The sequence below is a fragment of the Physeter macrocephalus genome, chromosome 1 (assembly GCF_002837175.3).
Source record: "Physeter macrocephalus isolate SW-GA chromosome 1, ASM283717v5, whole genome shotgun sequence".
Classification (NCBI taxonomy): domain Eukaryota; kingdom Metazoa; phylum Chordata; class Mammalia; order Artiodactyla; family Physeteridae; genus Physeter; species Physeter macrocephalus.
In genome coordinates this window covers 138,588,900-138,615,556 of record NC_041214.2, presented here as the reverse complement: position 1 = coordinate 138,615,556, position 26,657 = coordinate 138,588,900, and the positions used below count along the sequence as shown (strand labels likewise).

At 32.8% G+C, this 26,657-nt stretch overlaps 1 protein-coding gene across 1 annotated transcript in view; it reads right to left on the bottom strand.

Annotated features, from left to right (window-relative positions):
* The window catches only part of NCAM2 (neural cell adhesion molecule 2), a 230,660-nt gene that overhangs the window by 111,159 nt on the left and 92,844 nt on the right, over positions 1 to 26,657 (bottom strand). Inside the window, 1 exon segment of the mRNA XM_024120057.1 lies at positions 26,018 to 26,168. Coding sequence (XP_023975825.1) covers positions 26,018 to 26,168 — 151 coding nt within the window.

The following is a 26,657-nucleotide window of genomic DNA, read 5'->3' as shown; positions in this document are numbered from 1 at the left end:
CTGAAACAACTCATATTATAAAGTGAGAGTTTAGGATAAAACAAAATCTGTGGTCTTGTGTCATTTTTTTAACTTTGTCCTAGTCATATAATGTTTTCTATAAAATATTTTAAGGCAGATATAAAATCTAAATTGAAATGGCAATATCACAACTAAACAACAAATATTTTCCTGAAATGTCTTTTCCAGTTTTTAATAACCAGGTATGTTTAATTTAATCAACAAAAGTTAATTTGAATATTAATCAGTTTCTATAATGCTGTGTCAATTGTCAGGCCCCTACACCAGACCTCTGTAATGATAGGTAAGAGAAAATAGAAAATACATTATAAATGCATTATATCATTTTATTGAAGAAACCTAATTTTGAAGACACAGACATGGTTTTCAGTCTTGTTCCACTCAAGAACTATGACATAGCCCAAATGCCAAGCAACCATAACTTCTTTGAGTCTCAATATCTTGACTGTATAATTGAGAGGATTCATTTTACAAATTTCTACATAAAAACATACTCTTAAATTAAGTGGTAGCTAAAACGTTGCTGGTATTTATACTGATTATTGTTGCTACTAATATTAACTATTTAGAACTTAATATCCCTCATAAGTTATCAATTTCAAACTGCCTAAATTAAACCTTTTGTTTTACTACCCAAATTACTGAAAGATGATCTTCTACCAATTTTGTTATATCAACAGATTATATATCAGATATGTAATATAAGAATTATAATCTCCAGTACAAACGCACAAATAATTATTTAAATATTCTTGTCCTATACATGTTTTACTGTATGCTTTCAATGCCAATCTCACATAGAAGTATGAAATGTTTATTGAATGCTTTCTATATGACAGTAAGCTTATACATTTTATTTCATTTCATCTTTTTCATGACTTTGTGAGGAAGGTGTTACTTTGTCATAAGCATGAGAGATCCGGAGTAAGAGCTATCAAGCTTATTCTAGTACAAAGTTGTAGGCGTGGTATGTGAATCTGGGGCAATTTTAACTAGGGTCCATTGAATTTCTATTCAACCCAGGAATATTATAATATTCATTACTAGCAATGTGTTGGTGATGCGGACTTAATCATACATTATTGAGGAGAATATATTTGGGACGATTCCTCAGGAACACAAAAGCCTGAAAAAAACTTTGTAATCTTCATTCTGCAAACTAGTCTTAGATATCTCTCCAGAGAAATAAGTAGAAGTATTATCAAATGTTAATATAAAGGACTTTTAGCACATTGTTATTTTAATAACAAAATCTCAAAACAACTTAATGTCCCACAAAAGAGGATCAGATAAACAGTGACACATATTGGCACTTAAGTGTGCTAATATTACACAGATGTATCTGCTTATGGTTTTCCCTTAGCTGCAATGTGTCTGTCCTTCCCTTTACCTGGCTGCCTTCAAAACTAAGCTCCACGCTAACTTAACACAGCCTTTCCACAACCTTCAATTGTGGGTTAGTTCCCTTACTTTGTGTTCCCACAGATCCTATGCTCTCCCTCAGCATGGTCATAGAAATTGGAATGATCTATTGATACATGATTGTTTCTCCACCAAATGATCTGAATCTTATGGGTTTAACAGATAAAGAAGATATGGTATATTGGGGTGGGGACCCTGCCGGCTCCAACGCCACCCTTGCCTCGAGTCGTTTAACCCAGCTGTTAGCATTTTAAAGAGGTCCCCCCAGGAGTTCTGGCCGCTGACTAACAGCCCCGTCCCCAGCCGGGACCTCCTGGTAAGACTATAACTAGGGATGTTTGTACAACCAAAGACTCTATTCTGTGCTTTAAGGAGAATAAAATTGACTTCGTTTAAAAAAAAAAAAGATATGGTATTGAGATATATATATATATATATATATATATATATATATATAATGAAATATAACTCAGACATAAAAAAATGAAATCTTGCCATTTGTGACAACTTGTATGAACCTAGAGGGTATTATGCTAAGTAAGTCAGACAGAAAAAGACAAGTACCATATGACTTCACTTACATGTGAAATCTGATAAACAAAACAAATAAACAAACATAACAAAACAGAAACAGACTCATAGATACAGAGAACAAATTTTCAGTTGCCATGGGGAAGGAGATTAAGAGGAACAAACTTCAAGTTATAAAATGAATAAGTCTCAAGGATGTAATGTGTGTATGGATGGCCTGAGGAATATAGACAGTAGTAATAAACTAGTCGTAATTTTTATGGTGATAATTAGACTTATCCAGGTGATCATCTCCTGATGTGTAAAAATATCAAATCATTATGTTGTACAGCTGAAACTAATGAAATATTGTAAGTCGATTATACTTTAATAAAATAAGATTTGTCTTGGTCACTATTATATACTGATGGCTTACGCAATGTAAGATGCTTACTTGGTTCTCTAAAACTGTATATCAAATTTACTGGATATTAAACTGTCAGTTAATTTTTAATTCAGTGGTTCAGTTAAATTGAACAGAAGCTATTTTCAAGGAGAAAAGGAAAGAAAAAACTTTTTCAAGACCTGGGAAGATTAAATGAAAAACCCAAGAATGTATACCTAATTAGGGCGCAACTGTAAGAGAAGCCAAACTTCCCGATATTCAAAGTCAAAGTTAAGCTACATCTATATCCATTTCTAGCTCTAGCTCTATCTATAAGATATTTTATTACTGCTTAATCTATATGAACTATAACCTCTTTAGCATTATAATATGCTAGAGAGAGGTTTATAAATAATGTATTTGCATATAATATATATAGCTCAATATGAAAATCACACACATTAATGTAACTATTAATACCTGACTCACTCTACTCTGTCTGAAATATAGCATCTGTGTGTATGTGTATTATATTATTATAATTTAACCATAAACTTAGGGCATAATGTGGCTTTTCTGTAAAAGCAAGCAATTGCCACTAATTGCTTGCCTGATGATCTCAGTGGGAATTTAATTTGGAATTACTGATGCTGCATGCAAACGTGCTACAGGCAAAACATGCTATACTGAAAGCCACATTTTAAAATGTATTTGAGGTGTGAGGCAGGAAAATACTGATAACTCCTCTCTGCAATAAAACAGAAACTAAATTCCTGTACACTGTATGCTTTGTAAATATCAAACCAGTAGCAAGGCAGCCATAGTCACTGGCACAATGTTGGCATGTTAATGAAGTTGAACAATTGATATTGGGCCACTTTTTGGAAAAGGATGTGCCTCTGGCAGAGGCAACACATGAAGACTTCAGGCTAAACAAATGTAGCCGAATCTCAGGTTGGTAAACCCAAAATTGTAATTTTCAGAAAATTAGGCCTTTTCAGAAGAGTAAGGCTTTCACATCATGAGAGGCTTGAAATGTTGTACGGAGGAAATACATTTTGGCAGTTAAAAAGAAAAACAAAAAGCCTAGAGGAAGGAAGAGGAATATGCCATGAGTAGAACCGTGGAAAGACCAGAATTGATGAGATATATATATATGCAGATAGGAAGACAGGCATAGACCAAGTTTCACCTTGAAGTTGCGTTCTTTGTCTAGGTTTTGTGCCCTGTACTCTATGCATCGGGAAAATTAATTCCTGACTACATGAACTATAAAGTTATGGAAACATTTCTTAAGGTACTATATGTCCCCTCAATCCAAATTAAAATATTTTACAAATTATAATGCATATAAATAACTTTATTGGAAGAACAAATTTTTTATCTGAGCAGAGTTGAGAAGAAAAACAAGAGAAACTTGAAAAGTGACAAAATCCAAATATTCCATTCAAGCTCCTTAATGCCTATGTCCATGGCCTGCTTTTATCAAGAATCCTATTAGGCCAGTTTAGTAACAATAACATTATCCTTGAAATTTAATCAAGTTCCTGTTAGTAATTTTCCATCCATTGACTCTTGTCATTCTGCTCATTGTGTTTAATCTTTCTGCTTCACTGCAGCAGTCTGGACCCCTACTGCCACAGTTTTGAATAAAGTTTTCCTTACCATTTTTAACAAGTGTCAGAATAATTTCTCTTTGACAAAAGAAAGGGTACTCCCAAGAAAGGTAATTAAAAACAAACAAAAATACTTGCTTCCCTCTCTTTAAGAGGAAATGACAAAGACAGATCTGAAGCAAATGTGACCGTGATAAGAACCACTGAGTTGTTTTCTGTAATTTTGTACATGTGAAGTGTTAGAGTTAGAATTATTTTTTAAATGTATCACACACACAATAAAAAGTATACCCCAACCAGACTTTCAGACAGGAAAGATGGGAGATTTATACCCAACTGAGTGAATTCACCAAGTTCTCATTGCAAGAAGAAGAGATCTTTGTATTTATAGTATCTAAATGTGAACCAAGCTAAACTTGCAACACTTGTGCACACAGTCATTATAAGTTCTGTAGAACTGGGCAGATCTCATAAGATCTAATATCTGGAAAGGAACATGGGAATCTTTATTTTACATAAGAGAAACTTTGTTCTGGGATACTTGGGAAGGCTGTGGCAGAGCCAAGATCACAGTCTTTGGCTCTTTATATTAATTTCATGAAATCACACTGCTATGCCAGTTATTATATTACTAAGTATAAATATTTTCTCAGGAACTAGTTTCTATAGATCATTAACAATGTTACTCAACATTGGAATTAATGTTTGAAGTGATTATACCAAGTAACCAACGAAGCATTTTATTATGTCCTATATACTATATCTAAGCAATAAAAAAATGTAATGCAGATTAGAATGATTTTAGTGAAAACACTGCACATTAGTACACCCACTTATGTCCAGGTGATGCCAAGAATGTGAGATAATTAAAATCATCAGTTTTCCAATTTCCATGCTGATGTACAAGAAGCTAAGATATAAAAAGAAATATATTCTGGGGAATGCCAGTCATTTTCCCCACCCTGGATTTTATGGCTAGAACCATGTTTTGGCAACGTATTCTTTTTTTTTTTTTTTTTTTTGTGGTACGCGGGCCTCTCACTGTTGTGGCCTCTCCCGTTGCGGAGCACAGGCTCCGGACGCACAGGCTCAGCGGCCATGGCTCACGGGCCCAGCCGCTCCGCGGCATGTGGGATCTTCCCGGACCGGGGCACGAACCCGTGTCCCCTGCATTGGCAGGCGGATTCTCAACCACTGCGCCACCAGGGAAGCCCGGCAACGTATTCTTGAATAAACAGTGCTGAGATAAAAACTCAGGAAAATTAATCTTACATATGAAAAAATATAATCTAAAACTAGAGTAGGAGAAAGAGAAAGAGGGAGAGAGAGGGAGGATGGGAAGAAAGGGGGAGGAAAAGAAGAACCAGGACAAGAAGACAATAAAATATATTTTGCCTGGTTGTATAATTTACATTTTACAAATATTTCCTGATTTCATCCTATGTTCTCTTCTGGGTATTGGGAATCAAACAAGGAACATGAAAGAGAAGCTTCCCTCACCATCTTGGAGTTTTACTCTATTATATATGTTCTCTCAAGATTATTTATTTTATAACTGAAGGTAACTTGAGATAATTCACAGGTATGTTTACATCAACCTCAGCAACAAGACACAAAAAACTGAAATAATAAACTATAAGTTTAAGATTGTGAGCAGAGAGATAACACATTGTTTCCATATCAGAAAGTCAAAGACAATCCCCTAGATTCCAGTTTGGTAACTTTAATATACCATCTATTTTGAATTAATAAGAAATATAATGTAATGTATAAAGTTAATTTGGTTACTGCTTATATACAAGATTTGTATTTCAAAGGTAATTTTAAAATAGTGCTGTCTAGCTTTCTTGTGATTAAGAAATTATGAATATGCTAACTCATAGTACTTTTGCTCTTGATCATGACAAGTAAATTCTTGCACTAAAAAAAAAAAAAAACAAAAAATTGCCTAAAGTAAATGGAAGCTATCATCTGACATCTCAATAAAGAATAAATTTCATCCCCAAGTGGGCATATTTACTAATATCTTAAAATATAATTGCCTTTTAAAACAATTATATTTTTTAAATGAATTTACTATATAATTTTTACATCAAGAAAATTCACAGGAATTTCCCAAGTAGAGCTCAATATTCAACTTCTTGTTAGGATATTGATTAATAAATTAGGTTATTATCTGTTTCCAAATCACTGTTGAAACATTAATATGTGAAAATACATTACATTGCTTCCATCATTGTTAATTCCAACATGTGCTGGGCAATCGCCAATTTGAGTATGGTGTCTTCATATCTGAACCTGATAGTTACAGTTTATAGATAGTTTGTTAAATTATATTTCACATGTATTTTACTGGAGAATATACTGCCCCTATTAAAAGAATGCTCTAGACTAGAATGAAGACTAAGGGGATTTTGTTAATAAAAATACCATACATAGGATATAGCAAAAAATGCTAGACATAACTGCAAAAATATCTTCCATATTCTAAGAATGTCAAACATAAATACTAGCATGTTTCTCATTCTGCACCTTTCTCAGCAGTGAAATTCTGTTTCTTTCATATGTAAATGAATATATGTATATTTGTATATTCATATATACATATGAATTCATTCTACAGTGAACACAAATATGCATTATTTCAGGGGAATTCTGAGTTACCTGTTTTATTTTTTGGGAGACATTATTCAGAATTAAATTGTAAATGCCTTAATTTTCAGGTTTTAAAAATTTAAGTCACTGTACATGAAGTAATATACTTGAGAGTTAAAAAAACAGTATTATATTTTTTCTTATGTTTTCAGGAAAGCAAAACTCAGCTTTAATTCTGACAGTATAGTGGTATCATATATTGTACTCGATCCCTTAAACAATGGCCTTATTTTTATTTGAATTTCTAAATTAGATCCATGTTACCATGAAAAGGGTGATGCAATTCTGTTTTTTCTACATACCTTACTCTTACAATAACTGGTTTAAAATTTAAGTATACTCTATAGGATATTGAGAGTAATTTGCATTTTATGCTTTGGTTGTATTTGGTTTGATATTTTAACTGTTTATTTTTCCATTTATTCCATCATCCATTTCAAACACTGCTATCGTAAGGTGTCTTGCAAAACAAAATATTAAAAATTTTCTAAATATTAATGATTGAACGGATTACACATTTCTAGTCAAAATAATATCAAAGTTTGTGTCTACTGACACTAAGCCCTTAGCAAATGCTGGATATAAGTGTTTAGCTATAATGGTTTTGTCATCCTGGCTTTTTTCCTCAACATCGTATTTTGCATTTATAGGGGAAAAGAATCAGATGCTTAAGGCTTCCTCTTAAAGATTCTGAATGTGAACCTCTGGGAAGGGAAGCCACTGCACTAATTATCCAAAATTATTATTGTGTGTCTATTTTATACTAAGCACTGTTTAAATGTGGGGAATTCAGGCCAACAGGGAATCCTTTCTAGTGGATCAGGCAGATGCAAAAATAAATAACTATACCGCAAGGCAATGCATAGCACAATTGAAGTAGAATGCATAAGGTTCCGGTCTCAAAAGGTAGTAGCATTGGCCCTAATTAGGATGTGCAAGTAAATTCTTGCCCTAAAAAAAAAAAAAACAAAAAATTGCCTAAAGTAAATGGAAGCTATCATCTGACATCTCAATAAAGAATAAATTTCATCCCCAAGTGGGCATATTTACTAATATCTTAAAATATAATTGCCTTTTAAAACAATTATATTTTTTAAATGAATTTACTATATAATTTTTACATCAAGAAAATTCACAGGAATTTCCCAAGTAGAGCTCAATATTCAACTTCTTGTTAGGATATTGATTAATAAATTAGGTTATTATCTGTTTCCAAATCACTGTTGAAACATTAATATGTGAAAATATATTACATTGCTTCCATCATTGTTAATTCCAACATGTGCTGGGCAATCGCCAATTTGAGTATGGTGTCTTCATATCTGAACCTGATAGTTACAGTTTATAGATAGTTTGTTAAATTATATTTCACATGTATTTTACTGGAGAATATACTGCCCCTATTAAAAGAATGCTCTAGACTAGAATGAAGACTAAGGGGATTTTGTTAATAAAAATACCATACATAGGATATAGCAAAAAATGCTAGACATAACTGCAAAAATATCTTCCATATTCTAAGAATGTCAAACATAAATACTAGCATGTTTCTCATTCTGCACCTTTCTCAGCAGTGAAATTCTGTTTCTTTCATATGTAAATGAATATATGTATATTTGTATATTCATATATACATATGAATTCATTCTACAGTGAACACAAATATGCATTATTTCAGGGGAATTCTGAGTTACCTGTTTTATTTTTTGGGAGACATTATTCAGAATTAAATTGTAAATGCCTTAATTTTCAGGTTTTAAAAATTTAAGTCACTGTACATGAAGTAATATACTTGAGAGTTAAAAAAACAGTATTATATTTTTTCTTATGTTTTCAGGAAAGCAAAACTCAGCTTTAATTCTGACAGTATAGTGGTATCATATATTGTACTCGATCCCTTAAACAATGGCCTTATTTTTATTTGAATTTCTAAATTAGATCCATGTTACCATGAAAAGGGTGATGCAATTCTGTTTTTTCTACATACCTTACTCTTACAATAACTGGTTTAAAATTTAAGTATACTCTATAGGATATTGAGAGTAATTTGCATTTTATGCTTTGGTTGTATTTGGTTTGATATTTTAACTGTTTATTTTTCCATTTATTCCATCATCCATTTCAAACACTGCTATCGTAAGGTGTCTTGCAAAACAAAATATTAAAAATTTTCTAAATATTAATGATTGAACGGATTACACATTTCTAGTCAAAATAATATCAAAGTTTGTGTCTACTGACACTAAGCCCTTAGCAAATGCTGGATATAAGTGTTTAGCTATCATTAATTATTCAGAATTAAATTGTAAATGCCTTAATTTTCAGGTTTTAAAAATTTAAGTCACTGTACATGAAGTAATATACTTGAGAGTTAAAAAAACAGTATTATATTTTTTCTTATGTTTTCAGGAAAGCAAAACTCAGCTTTAATTCTGACAGTATAGTGGTATCATATATTGTACTCGATCCCTTAAACAATGGCCTTATTTTTATTTGAATTTCTAAATTAGATCCATGTTACCATGAAAAGGGTGATGCAATTCTGTTTTTTCTACATACCTTACTCTTACAATAACTGGTTTAAAATTTAAGTATACTCTATAGGATATTGAGAGTAATTTGCATTTTATGCTTTGGTTGTATTTGGTTTGATATTTTAACTGTTTATTTTTCCATTTATTCCATCATCCATTTCAAACACTGCTATCGTAAGGTGTCTTGCAAAACAAAATATTAAAAATTTTCTAAATATTAATGATTGAACGGATTACACATTTCTAGTCAAAATAATATCAAAGTTTGTGTCTACTGACACTAAGCCCTTAGCAAATGCTGGATATAAGTGTTTAGCTATAATGGTTTTGTCATCCTGGCTTTTTTCCTCAACATCGTATTTTGCATTTATAGGGGAAAAGAATCAGATGCTTAAGGCTTCCTCTTAAAGATTCTGAATGTGAACCTCTGGGAAGGGAAGCCACTGCACTAATTATCCAAAATTATTATTGTGTGTCTATTTTATACTAAGCACTGTTTAAATGTGGGGAATTCAGGCCAACAGGGAATCCTTTCTAGTGGATCAGGCAGATGCAAAAATAAATAACTATACCGCAAGGCAATGCATAGCACAATTGAAGTAGAATGCATAAGGTTCCGGTCTCAAAAGGTAGTAGCATTGGCCCTAATTAGGATGTGCAGAGGAGGCACAGGGAAATCTTCCCAAAAGAGGATGAACTTTAACCTCTAACATTTGTGAGCACATGAAATGTGTTGAACACAGTGCTAAGTGCTTCCCATGGATTGTCACAAGTCTTACAATCAGAATCTGGACACACACACACACACAATAGTGGATGAACTACACTGGAAAAGAGAATTTTGCAATTGCTGTTTATAAGTAAAATACTGTATTAGAAATAGCTTCAGGACTGCCATTGAATTTAAGTTCCACCTCTGCCAGATAGCAATGAAGTTACCTTTGTTTTCTGTTTATTAATTTGGACTTTAGGTTTTCTTTTCTTTCTTTTTTTTTTTTATTATAGAATTATTGAGTTGAACTGGTTTCCTTAATCTCTAAGAATCCACTAACATAGAAAACATGAGTCTGGCACAAATTTTAAAAATGTAGAGAGAGTTATAATATTTACCAATATTATATTTACCACATATTGGAAAATATTATCTTTGGCAGTGAACCATATGAAAAGTGACATTTGCTTTTGGCTAGAATTATATAAATCTCTTGGGTAATGCTAATTGTTTCATGTTTTTTAGTCTCTGGTACATGTACTCATATGAATATATATATAGGTATTGAATATATTGAATATATATATGTATTCATGAATATATAATGAAAATGAAGAATAATCCCACTTTACTAAATATCATTTTAATAAGTTAATATCTTTAAAACCAGAGAATTCACAAGAGAAAATAATACAAGAGGTCCTAGGTGGTGAAAATATTGGAAAGTAGATTATTTTTAGGCTTCCATATCTTCTACTTAATGGTTATATGATTAATAAAAATGTACGTATTACTGCATAGAATGTAAGAAGGAGATTTTGTAAAATTGGATGTAAAGTGAACAGAGACTTTAAAAATCAAGGAACTATGTTCTCTTAACCATTACCACAATGGAAAGATCTAAGGAGACATTATTTAGATTTAATTAAATGGTAGCTGTAGAGACTAGAGCATTTCAACATACTTCTATCCATGACCTTGACTAAAACTCTGATTTAAAGTTGCCAGCCTAAGAAGAAACAGCAAAGCTTGCCAGGATTTGAATCTGTCACTTCCTCAAAGTTGGAACCAGGAAACTCATATTTCAGGCATATCAGGAGACGTTAAAGAAACTTTTAAGACTGCCTTCAGACTGGATGTCGAGTTACTCCTGTCTTGATAAATGCCCTATATTATTTTATTCCTTTCCTTTCCTTTCCTTTCCTTTCCTTTCCTTTCCTTCCCTTTCTCTCTCTCTCTCTCTCTCTCTGTTTCTCTTTCTCTCCTTATTACTGAGACTTGGAGCTGACAGCAGTCATCACTGCATTCCTGTCACTGTACAGGATTTGCTGACTTGATTGCTTGCTTAATACAAGCTTTTCACTTTCTCTTGTCATTTCCTCTGAGGCTCTGAAGTCTTTTTTTCTTTTTTTTTTTCCTGAAAACACAGGGTGGTTGGTACCTGTGACTTGTCTTAACTCTTGCTGAGTGCTAGCTGGATTCCTGAATTCTGCTGGCGCGTGAGAAGGCTGGAGCTGATCACAAAACACAACACAAGCTGTGGGAACTGAAATATAAAAATCTTTTACTTGAATTTTTACAGGTTCATGATTAATTAAATCAGGCAGCTCACTTTACAACCTCACTATCTACAGTACTATCCATTTTGTGAATAAAATTGAAAAGCATTATTAGGGTAAGCTTTACAATCAATGAAAAATAGATTTAAGTCTTTTAAAATCATATTGTTATGACATACATAAATATGTATGGTCCTTGTAAAACAGTACTGGGATTATAGCAAATGTCTTGCATGCTCTCCAGAAAATTTACAGACTTCAGTGAAAACACTGTCCTCTCTTGAAGTCATCCATACTTCATGGTATAAAATTTTCAAATTTTTCTTTAATATTAAAGTTTAAGAACTACAAATACTAGCAACAATAATTTTATTTTTTAATAGAATATTCTATTTTAAAAGTTTTGACATTCATTCCTCACCATAAATCACAGTATATAAAGATACCATTTGCTTCTCTCCATGCTATTATATATCTGGTCAAAGCCATATTCATTACCTGGTCAATTTTAGAAACCCCATCCTGGCTTACTTGCCTACTAGTTTCTATTTTAAGATAATGCTTAAACTTTTCGGAAAGATTCTTTTCACACCTCTTAAATCAAAAACATTTATGATGGTTTATAAAGTTCGACACTAGCTGGCCTATGCCTACTTCTGTGACCTTGTCTCCATCCAGATCCAGATTAACTTTGTTCCTTAAACCCTAACCATCCCTGACTCTTTCCTGCTTTCAGCCCTTTGTACTAGCTGTGCCCCCGTCTAATCACTTTTTTGTATATTTCATCTTAATGTGGTTGTTTAAAACATAAGTTCCATGAGAGTAAGGATGATGTTGCTTTTCTCACAGTCTGTACAGCACCTGAATTTATATTTGACACTCAGTAGATACTCAGTAAATAATAGTTAACTCAATGAATGAAAACCCAGGACAAGTATATATTCTAGATACTATCACTCCATTTAACAGAGGAAGAAAAGTGTGCCAATGTTTGCTTGACTCTCCTAACATCACAGAACTTAGTACTTCAATCCTGGGTTAATCTGTAGTAATACCTTGCTTTTCACAGACTCTTATTGTGTATTTTGTGAAGAAGCCAGCACTTTAAATTAGCTAAGAATTAACTGCACATGTTTTTTTCTTTTAAATATCTAAAATACCTTGACACTTTTTTTTACACTTTTTTCAGTCACTGAATTTTCTCATTTGATTTATGCCGAAGGAAACTACCAAGGGAATAAAAACTAATATATCCTTTGGCACATTTAGAGGGTAATTCAATTAATAATTTCATAGATTCAGTTCTACTGTATGTTCACTCATATGCAGAATCAGCTACGGCAATTAACTGGGTTCAGTTCATGTGTCATGGGAATTCTAATGGCTACACGGAATACTAAATTAGATGTGTGCTTACTGCCAACTAACCATAGCACTGGGTGTGCATTTTCTGTACTAAATTTGAACAGCCAAGTTATGCATAAATCTCAGCATATTAAATAACTCTGGAGTCATAAGTGTCATTTATATTAAGATATACCTATATGTGACTTCTTAGCATTTGCTGGGTTTCTCTTTAATTTGTTGTTAGTGATTTAAGTACTAAATCACTGTTTAACTTTCCTTACTGATCATAAGAAAAGTTTGATCATGAGTAAGGTGAATTATTCCTCCTTCTACTATTACTGTTCTTTCTCTTGTCCTAATCTCTTTCCTCCATAAAGCATACATACAAATACTAATAAAAGTATTGTACTACCTATGGCTATTCTGTTCCCTATTGTTGCTTTATATAATTGAAATCTCCAGAAAAGCCTACAGTATTTTCAAGATTATATTATTATTATTATTATGCACAATTTCATGTGTAAATTTAGGATACAAAGCTTAAGTGAATCTCTTTCATAAAAATTTCTGAATTATCAAAAGAAGGATGACTGGTCATACAGATATACAGTGTTAAATTCATTTTACAAATAACAATAATATTAGTTTCTTCAGAATCTGATTTAGCAGTAGCACATTCTGTAACTTATGTAATTTGTGCTCATTAATGTCAAACAAATTTAAAGTTGGTCACTATCATTAAAATTGAAAAGAAAACTATCAAGTAAAATGTAAATTGTTTATCTAGTGATTTAATTTGATGTCTAGGTTGTTAATTTTATATGAGGTAAAAATAGCTCCACAAATTTAATTCATTTCTTAAACTCCCCAAGTCCATCAAACCCTGATGACTTTAAAAAAATCAAAAGCAAATAAAAACACTTCCACTATTGTATCTTAAAGTCCTTGGTTGTGCATTCTAGAATGTTGCTTATTTTATGCATAATGGAATGACTAGGTCACAACAATAGAAAACAAGCAAGAAAAACTCAGTATTATTGTCTTCATCATCATCATCAACATCAACATCATCATCATCATCATCCTAATAAAAACAAGACTGGAAATAATGATGATGATAATAGCTAACATGGTGCTAATGACTTAGTTATTATTTTAAGCATGTTATATAATTAGCAAATTTAATCACAATGAGATCACATTATTATCACCATTTAACCTTTAAATTTCTCCCTTTTTAACTGAAAGACTGAAAAGTACGGAATTATGTAAACCTTTTCTACATCCCTTTAAGTCTCTTAATTGAAAATTGGTAACAAATTGGCACATATATTTAACTTTCAAACAACCACAGTATTATTTAATAGGACTTAGATCACAACTTCTTTCTGCTTAACTATTGTTTATGTTGACAAACATTTTATATCTTTAATGCATACTTAATTAGAACACTATTTTACTTAAAGAGGTGATAAACTATCATCAAAATTTAATTTTTTACATAATCGAGCAAAATAATTTGAGCCAGATGGAATAAATAAAGCAATTCAAGTTACGATTAGAAATGAATCATATGTGATACATTTTCAGAGCATTGAATCATAGTAAATAAAACCAAAAAATGTACAGCCTCTCCTAAAACAGCAGTTTATTGAAATGAGTTTCTCCTTTTAACAGTATTTTTTTTTTTTGAGCTAAAAAATGTGTACTCTATTCTTTTTTTTTGGTTTCCCCGCGATGAATATACTGCCAATAAATATAAAGCAGCTGGTCCTATACTATTATGTACAACATTTATATTACACATTACACCATTTATATTACAAAGAATTGATAGTTTTAAAAATCAGTTAAATTAAGTTAGATTTAGAAGTCAGTTAAATTAAAAGTATATAGAAGCAAGAACCCATTGTAAACCACAGTCTGAATGAAAAACACCATAGATAACAAAAATTAATCAAGAAAGCATTTTCTTAAACTTTTATGTTTATTTTAAAAAATTTATTGTCAGTTTAATTAAATAGGTAACCGCATAGTCTCTCAGTCACCTACAATTTTAATTCACCAAGTGAACAAATCTGTGAAAGTGATTTTGATTTCCCAAAGTAGAACTCTAAATTTAGAAAGAAACCAAAGTAAACATTTTAGAATATCTATCACATGGAAAAACATCTTTGGGATTTGCCCAAGAGCTTCCAAAAAATCACAAATATGTGTTTCTTTTTTCTTCAGAAAAAAGAGAGATGTTAGAAATAATTAGGTTTGTCTCTGTGGACATTACATTATAGTGGAAAAGTTTTTACTTGTTCTGGGAAAGAACATCGAGTTGTGTGAAATCAAAACATTTTAAATAAAATTTCAAAATAAATGTGCATATATTCAAATGAAATTTTTATCTTCGTTTATTAGGATATGAGCTGGAATTTTTACACATCTAATTCTTATTTTTGAGTAAAGATCTAATATAAAGATCTTTTTTAAATGAATAAAATAAGCAATCATACTGAGGAATATTGATCAGGGCAAGAAAAATGTTTAAATCAATTGTTTTAGCACTGATGACTCAAGAGTACTGGAAACAAAAATTAGTCATATTATGAAGTCTGAGAAAATCACAGACAAATATAAAAGTATCAAAAATAGGCTATCTTTTATGGTATTGAACTGACTGCATTGGTAATTGCTCTTATTACCTTAAAAGACTTTTTTAGGAGTCCCAAGAAAAATCAAAATTTCCTAAATAAACAGGATTGTCATTGAATTATTTGTGTCTAGCAAGAACTATTTGAAATTCTATTGCTTATGAAGCATTGTGAGATACTAATAGTGATAAAAATAATTGTTTAAAGAGGTTAATTGCTCTTATCAAGGCTTCATCTTCATCACCAGGACAGAAACAGTTTATCTTGTCATCAGTACTAAAGGAGAGAGGACATTTTACTCCAGATGACCATGTAAATATGAAATAAAGGGATATAGTTGAATAAACAGAGTAAGTCAAATGAGCCATATAGGTTTTAAAATTGCATAGATACTGAATCAATATTATCTGATTTTCAGGTTCTACTTCTTTAAGATACTGTGGAAAATTTTACATTTCTAAGAGGATTTTTTTTCTTTATTACTGCTCAGTTGTATAATCTCTATGACACATTTAATTATATGTGCATTAAATTATATGTTGTCTTATACTTTCTAAGCTGTTCCATATAAGTAGATTCCAGCTTCCTAGATATATTGCAATATTTTTATATCTTTCAAATATTTTGAATCTTTGAAAAGCACTATTAATACACTATTTCTAGTATTATACAATAAATATTATGAAATCAAGTAATTATTATGAAGCTTCTTAAATTAAGATACAAAAGTGTCATTTACATCTTTAATGTTTTTAAAACAACTTCTTGAAAAGTATGTTGGCTCTTCTTATTCCATATGTGATGACTATACAAGCAAGTCTAAAGCAATTTAGAGAAATGTGTAAATATACCTATTTTTACAACCAAAATATTATTTTAAAATTAACTATCTGAAATTTCACTCATAGGCATGAACTTCAGATATGGCTTATTTTATTCAGTGAATATTCTCTCCAAAAGCCCTTCCAGTAGAACAGGAGTGCATTTCCCTGCTGGATTGATGTTAGGCTTAACCATGCGACTTTTTGAATGTGACACGAGCAAACGCTTGAAATTTCCTTTCATTAATGAGTTGTCCTCTTGTGCTTCTGCCATCACCATGGTGTAGCTTCTTCCATGTAGTTGCTGCCTCTTCAGTCTGGTTTCAAGTGTTACTGGACCCATAACATGGAGTTAAGCATTGCTGCTTGAAGCAGAGCTCCCTATTCAAGGGCCACCTGGGCCAGCCAGTTCCAGTTGAGTATGAGATTACTACTGTATGTCACTGAGTTTTGGAATGTTTATTACGTATATTTATTGTGACATTAGCTGATGATGTATCTCACTGCACTGCTTTATTTTTTTCTCCTTAGCCATTTTCACTGATTCTTATATATGTTGCTATTTTTGTCTGTCTTTTTAAATATAAATTTATTTATTTTATTTATTTTTGGCTGCGTTGGGTCTTTGTTACTGCATGCGGGCTTTTTCTAGTTGCAGAGAGCGGGGGCTACTCTTCGTTACGGTGCCCGTGCTTCTCATTGCAGTGGCTTCTCTTGTCGTGGAGCACGGGCTGTAGGCACGTGGGCTTCAGTAGTTGTGGCGCCTGGGCTTCAGTAGTTGTGGCTCGCAGGATCTAGAGTGCAGGCTCAGTAGTTGTGGCGCACAGGCTTAGTTGCTCCGCGGCATGTGGGATCTTCCCGGACCAGGGCTCGGACCCGTGTCCCCCGCATTGGCAGGTGGATTCTTAACCACTGCGCCACCAGGGAAGTACCTATTTTGTCTTTTTTATCACTGATTTTCCTTGCTAGAATGTAAGGTTCATAAAGTCAAGTGTTTTTGTTTGCTTTATTATAATTCTACATACTCAACACCTGAAAAAGTGCTTGGTGTGTAGTACATGCCTGATAAATACTGTTGAATAAAAAAATATAATTAAGATCCTAACTTTAGTATGCTTAAATTCATAAAATAATAAGTTTAGATCCATCTTTTCCTCTTTACACATCAGGACACTAAAGCTTGGGTAATTTAAATGAGTTGACCAATGTCCCAGGATTAGACCCAGCAGATTCATTAAAATCTAAGAATAGCTCATAATACTATGACATTTAAACATTATTTTAGTAAAGCCCAATATATAAAAAACTAGTTTACATCATCACAAACTGTGAGCTGGCTTAAGTCCATGGATAGGTATCAACAATCCATGGACAGTATGAAGAAAAGCTGTCCTTGCCTTTGCTCCACTGAAATTAGATAATGAAATTTAGAGGATTTAAGGATATATGGCCACAGAGTTGTGGCTGATTGGATTCAAGCTGTTGGACTGGTCTTTTTCACGAATTAAGTACCTTAACTTTGGATGGTCATGCTATTCTGAACTATGGTGTCAGGTAATAAATCCAGCAATGTAAACCTACTGGCACCACATCCTAAGGAGGGGGAGGAAGGTGGGAGAGCACTGTTATGGACTGAATGTTTGTGCCTCCACAAAATTCATATGTTGCAATGTGATGGTATTAGGAGTTGTGGCTTTGGAGATGTGGTTAGGATTAGATGAGGTCATAGGGAGGAGCTACCATGAATGGGATCAGTGCCCTTAGGACTCAGGAGAGAGCTTTTTCCTCTGCTCTACTCTCCATCATATGAGGATAGAAGTAGAAGACAGCAGTCTGTAACTGGAAAAGGTCCTCACCAGAACCCAAACATGCTGGTTCCCTGATCTCAGACTGCCAGTCTCCAGAACTGTGAGAAATTAATTTCTGTTTTTTATAAGTCACCCAGTCTATGGTATTTTATTATAGCAGCCCAAGCAGACTAAGACAGGCTGTAAGCAGTCTGTCACAAGGTCTTAGCACAGTTTTCAGGATCTTCAAGAAGACACAACTCAGTGATGTCAGCAAAGGCTTGATATGATGTGATCGCAGTGTGCAGCCTCACCCTGTGAAGTTCTGCGTTAGTTCCATCTGTGAGGTGGTCTTCTCTGTCCAATACAGAAAGCTCATTCCTATGAATGAATTTTTGTATCTCCTCCAAACTGACATGTTGATCCCTAATTCTCAGTGTGATAGTATTTGGAGGTGGGGCCTTTGGAAGTAATTAATTTTAGATGAAGTCATGAGAGTAAAATCCCCATCATGGGATCAATGCCCTTAGTGAAAGAGGAAGAGAGAGGAGGTGTATCTCCTGCGAGCATTCACCAAGGAAGGCCATGTGAAGACATACCAGCGAAAGAGCGCTCACCAGGGACCTGACAATTCTGGCATCCTGATCTTGGCCTTCCAGCCTCTGGAACCATGAGAAATAAATGGTTCTGAGAAAGCCTCCCAGTCTAAGATATTTAGTTACAGCTGCCCAAGCTAGGACATTCACTGTACTAGTGAGAACAGGGATCACTGTGAAAGGACTTCATTCCAGAGGAAGGGCAGAAAGCTGTGGCAAATTGGATGTAGAGATTGATATTTCTGGACAATTAGGTTAAGCAGGTGTCAAGAGGTAGTGATAAATCCAGTAGGTAAACACAATGACTATTTCATTTGTTTGTCTGATATTGGTTCATTTCTAAGATTTATCCTCTCAAGGGTTAGATATTTCCTAAAATTTCTTAACAACTTTTCATCATCATAATCTCTGAAGTATATTTTCACAAAATTTAATCTGAATCAGATTATATCTGTCAGAGACAGACAAAAATGTGATAAAACTAGAGTAAGTTATAGTATCTGTACACATGAAGAATGTGATATTTTAAATTTCCCCAGGAGGTCCATGTAAAGTCTGGGTTAAAAAAATACAGGTGAGCAGTAAAAGATTTTTTCACCTTTCTCTTTTAATGATCTATTCTTCTTATCTTCTGGATGTAGATATAGACTTTATATTTCTTTCAGATGTTCCTTGAAATTATCATGAAGGGTATAAAATCTAAATAATTGCTAACATTAGAACCAATTTACTTCGCAAATAAGCCATCTTCTTTAAAGTCTGAACAATTTAAATGTATTATGGTGAGTGTATAGGGTAGGTTCATAAGACAAGATTTTAATCACAGATATAAAATGTTTGTCTGCTATGAACAAGGAGTTTTCCTAAGTGTTACTGAGATACTCTCTTTAAATGTCAAAATCATGGTCACATCTTACCTACCTCATCCTGTACATGTAGCAGAGCATGCTACTGGAATCAGTTATTTTGAAAGACTGCAAAACTTGAGGAAATAATTGTGCAATAAAGCAAAGTTTTATTAATTATATGGAATACATGTAAGTATAGAAGTAACATGAATATGTGTTATAAGGTTAATTAATAGCTCTATATCCTTAAGAGGTTTCTGATATTGCTAACAACTTTTATACAGGAGAAAATTCATTTGAATATTGCTATTATCTCTAACAAGAAATAAAAGCAGGGACAGAGAGCTCAATGAGAAAAAAATGTAAATGAAAAATTCAATATTTCTTAACAGGCATTTTTACCATGTAACTGTTAAATTAATCACATAAGATAATTAAGTCTAATTAATAGGTAATAAGTAATGAGTACCTACTCACAAAACTTGATTCTAATTGCCATCAAATGTACTATGTAATCGGTGCTTATTGCATTCAACTACATATCACATGCTTGTTATCTCCTTTGTTTTATAAATTGGAACTTTAGTTCAACTCATGCTTCTTAGAAAGGGTAATGCCTTTGGAATGTTGAAAATGAACTGGCAGGATGCCAAGGAGTCTACTTAAACTGAAACACAAAAGAGGTTATGAACAAAAAAAAAGGGATAATCTCCTAAGCACCTTAAGTTTAGTGATACTATAATAAATGTGGTTGGTATCAAATTATAAATGGCCCAGTTCTCTGCCACTCATTCTTAACAATATTACACTGTAGTTTCTTGAATCACATAGTAAAGAATGGTAAAGGTTTTGTGACATTGTATAATTTCTTTGTAATGCTCATAATTTCTGTACTGTTTTGAATCAAAGATGGAGAATAAAAACATTCTTACCATCTCTAACATACAAATATTTATTTACACCAATAACTTTTCATGGTATTACATGCCATTGCATTAAATTGTTCTACTATAAATTTGTCACTAAATAAAATATCCTATTTTATAACAACACAGGCTTTAATTATCAAGAAATAAGCTTATTTGATAAGCTAAGTATTTATCATGGTTGTTATGCTGCCCTATCCAACCAAAATTTCTACTAATCTTCATATGAGAAGATACTAAGATATTTTACAAATAGTAGCATTGCAGGAATAAAAAAGTGTTCCAACCTTCATAATACAATGACAGTAACAAGGAAGTTACTTACAAGTGAAAGAGAAGAACAGGCTAAATTTTAAATTACAACCATGGTCACATGTTCCAAATGATTATTTAATTCCATACTCAATAATAACTATAGACAAAAGATAACATAATGGCATTTACTCTGCTCCTACTGCATGAATAAAATGTGAATTTTAGCTATTAATGATATTAAGATGAATAATTATTTTATTTTCTACTTAAGTATAAATTTATCTTTTACTAGAATATTTATATAACATAAATAAATTTTCATCATAATATTCATCCACTTTAAGCATTTTTTACATGATTCAGTTTTAATAAATTATAGTAAGTACCTAGAAGGTAATAATCTCATTACCTACAATAGAGTAGAGGTTGGGCACATATATGGGCAAACATATCTTGCTAAATGTAGCATAAAGTTTGAAAAGTGAGCTGGGCTCCCAGCGTTCTGGATTCATCCGTAAATTTGATCATGAAAAATAGAGCATCTTGAGTAAGGCATATGAAGCAATACTGTAAGAGTCTGGGTTAATCAAAGAGGAAGCTAGACTGCCAGAGATTTTCAAGTAATTTGTAACAGATATTTAAGAGATTCATCATGGGGAGAAAACAAGAGGCCATAGCTTAAATATAGGATTCATGTATAGGTTAAATCCACGAGAGAAACTCCTTTCACTTAAAGATTGAACAAAAAAAAAAAAGGAAACATGTCAATAGAATGCACAAATAAAGTTTGATAGTGTGTTTATTAATCTTAACATAGAAAACATTTTCCTTTGCTTTACATGAAATTCAGCCTATATCAGGAGAATTATTCCCTTTATAGGTAAGGGATACTATTAAAATTCTGAACCTCTAAACTCTAAAACTCAGCTAAAGCCATCCTATCTCTCTATTTATTTATTTTTAATTTATTATTATTATTATTATTTTGGCCACGCTGCAGGGCTTGCAGGATCTCAGTTCCCTGACCAGGATTGAACCCAGGCCACAGGGAATCCTAGCCACTAGACCTCTAGGGAAATCCCCTATCTCTCAATTTAAAATTTGAAATGATACACATATGTAGAGCTTACTATACTTTCTAGGTAGATTAAGTGTGGGTATAGATAAAAATGTCAAATTAAATAAAATTGACTACACAGAAGATTGATACACAGAAGGAGAAAAAAGAAGCTCAACTTCTTACTTTTTAGAACTTTGCAGTTGAACAATCTTTTGATCAGGGTAATGGTTTCTTTAAGGATGTATGATTATGAAAAATAAAAATAAAATTTGAAAAAAAAATGAAGGGAGGAAATAAATTAAAAATTGCTGAAAACTGAAACTAAGACATTCACACTCTTGTTTCCAGGAACTAGGGAAACCAAAAATTCTTATGACAAAGTTTTCTTAAAAACAGAATATATATACCTTTCTGTTTCCATAATGGCAGGACAAGCCTGTGACAGCCCAACTCCCTTACTTGTAATAATTAAAAGGACTAGAAATAGCACAAATCAAGCAAAACAACAACAACAACAACAACAACATTACCCTAAGGCTTCTGGAAAGTAAACAAAATCAGGGATTGTGGAAGGGAGTGAAAACTAGTTTCTTTGTTTTTTTTTTTTTTCACCCTCATTGCTTTGTCTAGAGGGCAGGTACTAGATAAGGAGCATCGAAGTGATTCTGGACCGAAAACACATCCAGAAATATAGAGGGTATGCTGGAAAGAAGCCAATACAGGTTGAATACTGTGGGGGTAATCCCAGACAGGAGTCAGAGAAGGAGATGCCATAATTCTGTATATAAAACCACAGAAATCTCAGCCTAAACTCTGAGCTTGACATGCATAGAGCAGATACAAAAATGTATAGCAAAGGCATTAAGAAATCAACTGTGAGATGTGAATCCCTGATTACAGGAGGCAACACAGAACTTAGAGGTGATTATCTACTTAAAAATATTTTTTTTCCATATGGTTGTCAAGACCCAGAGCCTGTACAGTGTAATATTTACAGTGTCCAGGACATGACACAATATTTCTCAACATTCAACAAACCAGGAGAATATGACCAATTCTAAAGAGAAAAGACAATTAACATATGCACATCCCAAGATGATTCAGATGTTGAATCTACCAGATAGAGATTTTAGAGCAGATAATTTAACTATGTTCCATGAGGTTAAGAAAAAACACATATAGAATTAATGAATATATAAGAAATCTCAGCAGAGAAACAAAAAATATAAAACAGAACAAAATTAGAAATTTAGAGCTAAAAAATTAATATCTTAAATAAAACAAAAACCTCACTGGATGGACTCAGTAGCAGAAAAAAGATGATGCAGTAAAGAATCAGTCAACTTGAAAAGCAAACAACAGAAATCATCTAATCTGAAGAACAATGAGAAATAAGATATATAAAACTGAACAGTGTCTCAGAGATCTTTGAGCCAAAAAGTCTAATGTGTGTAAGTAAAGTCCTAGATATGAAAAAGAGATTAGGACAGGACAGATGTTTGAAGACATATGATAAAAAACTGCCAAATATATTGACAAATGTAAATTTACAGATTCAAGAAATTCAGTTTACCTCAAACAGGATAAACCCAAAGAAAGCCATACCTGGACATATCCCAGTCAAAGCTATGAATAACAAAGATAAATAAAATAACTTGAAAGCAGCTTTAGAAAAATGACACATGGGCTTCCCTGGAAGTGCAGTGGTTAGGAATCCACCTGGAAGTGCAGTGGTTAGGAATCCACCTGCCAGTGCAGGGGACAAGGGTTCGAACCCTGGTCCGGGAAGATCCCACATGCCACGGAGCAGCTAAGCCCATGCACCACAACTACTGAGCCTGTGCTCTCGAGCCCGCGAGCCACAACTACTGAGCCCGTGAGCCACAACTACTGAAGCCCATGCACCTAGAGCCCATGCTCCACAACAAGAGAAGCCACAACAATGAGAAGCCCACGCACCACAACGAAGAGTAGCCCCTGCTCGCCGCAGCTAGAGAAAGCCCGCGCGCAGCAATGAAGACCCAATGCAGCCAAAAATAAATAAATTTAAAAAGTAAATTTAAAAAAATTTTTTAAAAAGACACATGGCATACAAGGGATAAACAATTCAAATTACCACGGATTTATCATCAGAAACCAAGGGGGCTAGAAGACAGTGGAGCCATATCTTTAAAGAAATGACAACCCAGAATTCTTTCCAGGGGAAAAAAAAATTCATCAGGAATGACAGAGAGAACATTTTCAGATGAAAATAGAAAAAAATAGACTCAATCCCCAACAAATATGCTCTACAATAAATGGGGAAGAAATTTCTTCAGACTGGAGGACAATAATATCAGAGGAAAATCTGAATCTTTAAGGATGGAGGAAGAGTAAAAGGAAATGGTAAAGAGATGAGTAAATAACATTTTTTGCCTCTTCAGTTCCTTAATATATCTATAACTCTTAAAACAAAAATCATCATGATTTCTGGTGAGATTCTCAATTAATATGAATGCAGATATAATACATATGATATTAATAATAAAAAAAGATCAGTGTGGAGCACTTGTAAAGGCACCTATATGGTTATCAGGTTTCTATATTTAATGTAAAGTGTCAGATAATTAACTCTGAGAGAACTTGAACAGCTATTGAACATTAAAGTACATCGAGTCAGAGATTAGTGGAGAAAATGAATAATTCATGAGGAAGACATATATGGAAGAGAGAATAATGATCCCCCAGTGATATTCACATCATAATCTCCAGAACTTTTGAGGATGTTACTTCACATGGGAAAAAGAACTTTGCAGCTGTGGTTAAGTTAAGGATGTTGAGTTGAGAAAATTATCCTGGATTACCCAGTGTGGGTCCAATGTAATTGCAGGGAAGTCATATATAGAGAAGATATATAGAGAAGATGTGAGGAAGGAAGCAGAGTCAAAGTGATATGATGTGAGAAAGACTCAATCTGCCATAGCTGGCTTTGAAGTTGGAAGGAGACTGCAAGCCAAGGAAGGTGGGCAGATTCTAGAAATGGAAAAGACAAGAAAAGGGAATCTCCTGTAGGGCTTCCATAAAGGAACACAACCCTACGGACACTTGATTTTATCCCAGTGAGAATCATTTCCAACCTCTGACCTCAAGAACTTAAAATAATATATTGTGTTGTTTACAGCAATAAAATTCTTGGTCATTAGTTATAGCGACAATAGGAAACTAAGAGAAGATAACTATAAATGTGTACTGTGTCACTGAGCATCAAAATACATGATGCAAAAATCAACAGGATTAAAGAGAGAGCAAAAAGTTCACAATCATGGTGGAGGATTTTAACAACCATGACTCTAATAGAACAAAACAAATTCAGTAAAGACATAGGAGATTAAAGGACACTAACACCCACCTTGATCTAATGTATATTTATAGAGCACAATATCTGCAGAATACATATGTTTTTCAACTACACATTATGTATTCACTAGGTAGATCATATGCTAGGACATAAAATAAACCTCAATAAATATTAAAACAATCAAAAAATCATATAGAGTGTATTTTCTAAGCACAACTGTATTAAATTAGAAATAAGTAACACCAAAATATCTATGAAAACAATAAATATCTGGAAGCTAAACATATCTTCATAAATAACTATTGACCAGTGATGAAATCACAAAGAAATGTAGAAAATATTTTCAACTGAAAGCCATGAGAAAGACAACATATCACTATTTGTGGCATGCAGTTAAAATGCTACTTAGAGAGAAATTCCAGAAAAAGCTGAATAAACCAATATGCAAGACTTTAACAGCAAAGCAGGAGTGCATCTGTGATCAAAAAACAACTTATAGTTTGTTAGCAATCAGCCCTTGAAAAATAGAGTATCCTAAGTACTGTATTTTAAATACTATACAATAATTATGAGGATGTAAAATAATTCAACAAAACAACTTGAAATGAGAAATGAAATTCTCACTACATATGTGAAACACAGGACCATTAATATTAGGAATAAACAGAAAAAAATCTAAGGTGATGTTGATCAATTACTGATAACTAATATAATTCAGTTTACATTGTGTTTTGGGTTAAAGCTGTGTAATAAAAGGCCACAATTTTCAGGATAAGCAGCATTGACCATAAAATATATAGCACTGTGAAATCTCCCATAACCGCCACTAGATGTCTCTAATAACTGACTTTGGCTGCATTCTCTCTAAAGTTATGCATTAAATATTACAACATGAACTATTGTATTTTGATTTTCCTACAAAAATACATGTTTTTCAAAGCAGAAAAGTTGTTTTAATAAACATACAAAATGAAAATAACTTACATTCAATATCAAGGTACATGCTTTTTTGGTGCCCTCCGATTCTACTTGCAGCTTCACAGTCATATCTCCCTGAATCTGACAACTTCACATCTTTAATATGCAGTGATGAGCTTCTGTGCTGCCCTCTGACTTCGATACGTCCGTCTGGGCTCTGTTTACATTGATTCAGGAAAAAGAAAGATTTTATGCTTATTTTGTGTAAAATGATGATGAAACATATTGCATTTATCATAGACACAATAAATGAAAATAAATTCTTACCTGTATTCATTTTTTATTTCAAAAAAGCAGTGTTTATTTAAACTTTACTGTTTTTAGCTTATCCATTTTACCAGCCCAATTGCTTATAGGGACACTTAAGTAGTAAAAACTTAAACATAAGTTTTATCAACCTCTTTTATTTACTATGTTTTTTGCTTTTTATAAAGCTAGTATGTTCTTCTAGAAGGATTTTGTTGTCTTTCAATTGTGTTCTTTACAAACAGCAAAATGAAAATAATGCCTATTCAATTCTGGCTAAAACCTATCAGAGAAAACGATATTCCTGCTGTATTTTAGTTTTCTATTTCACTACATAAGGAGGATATATCAAGATGTATGGCAATTAAAGAGTTTAAGAGGAATTTATAATTTTCATTTT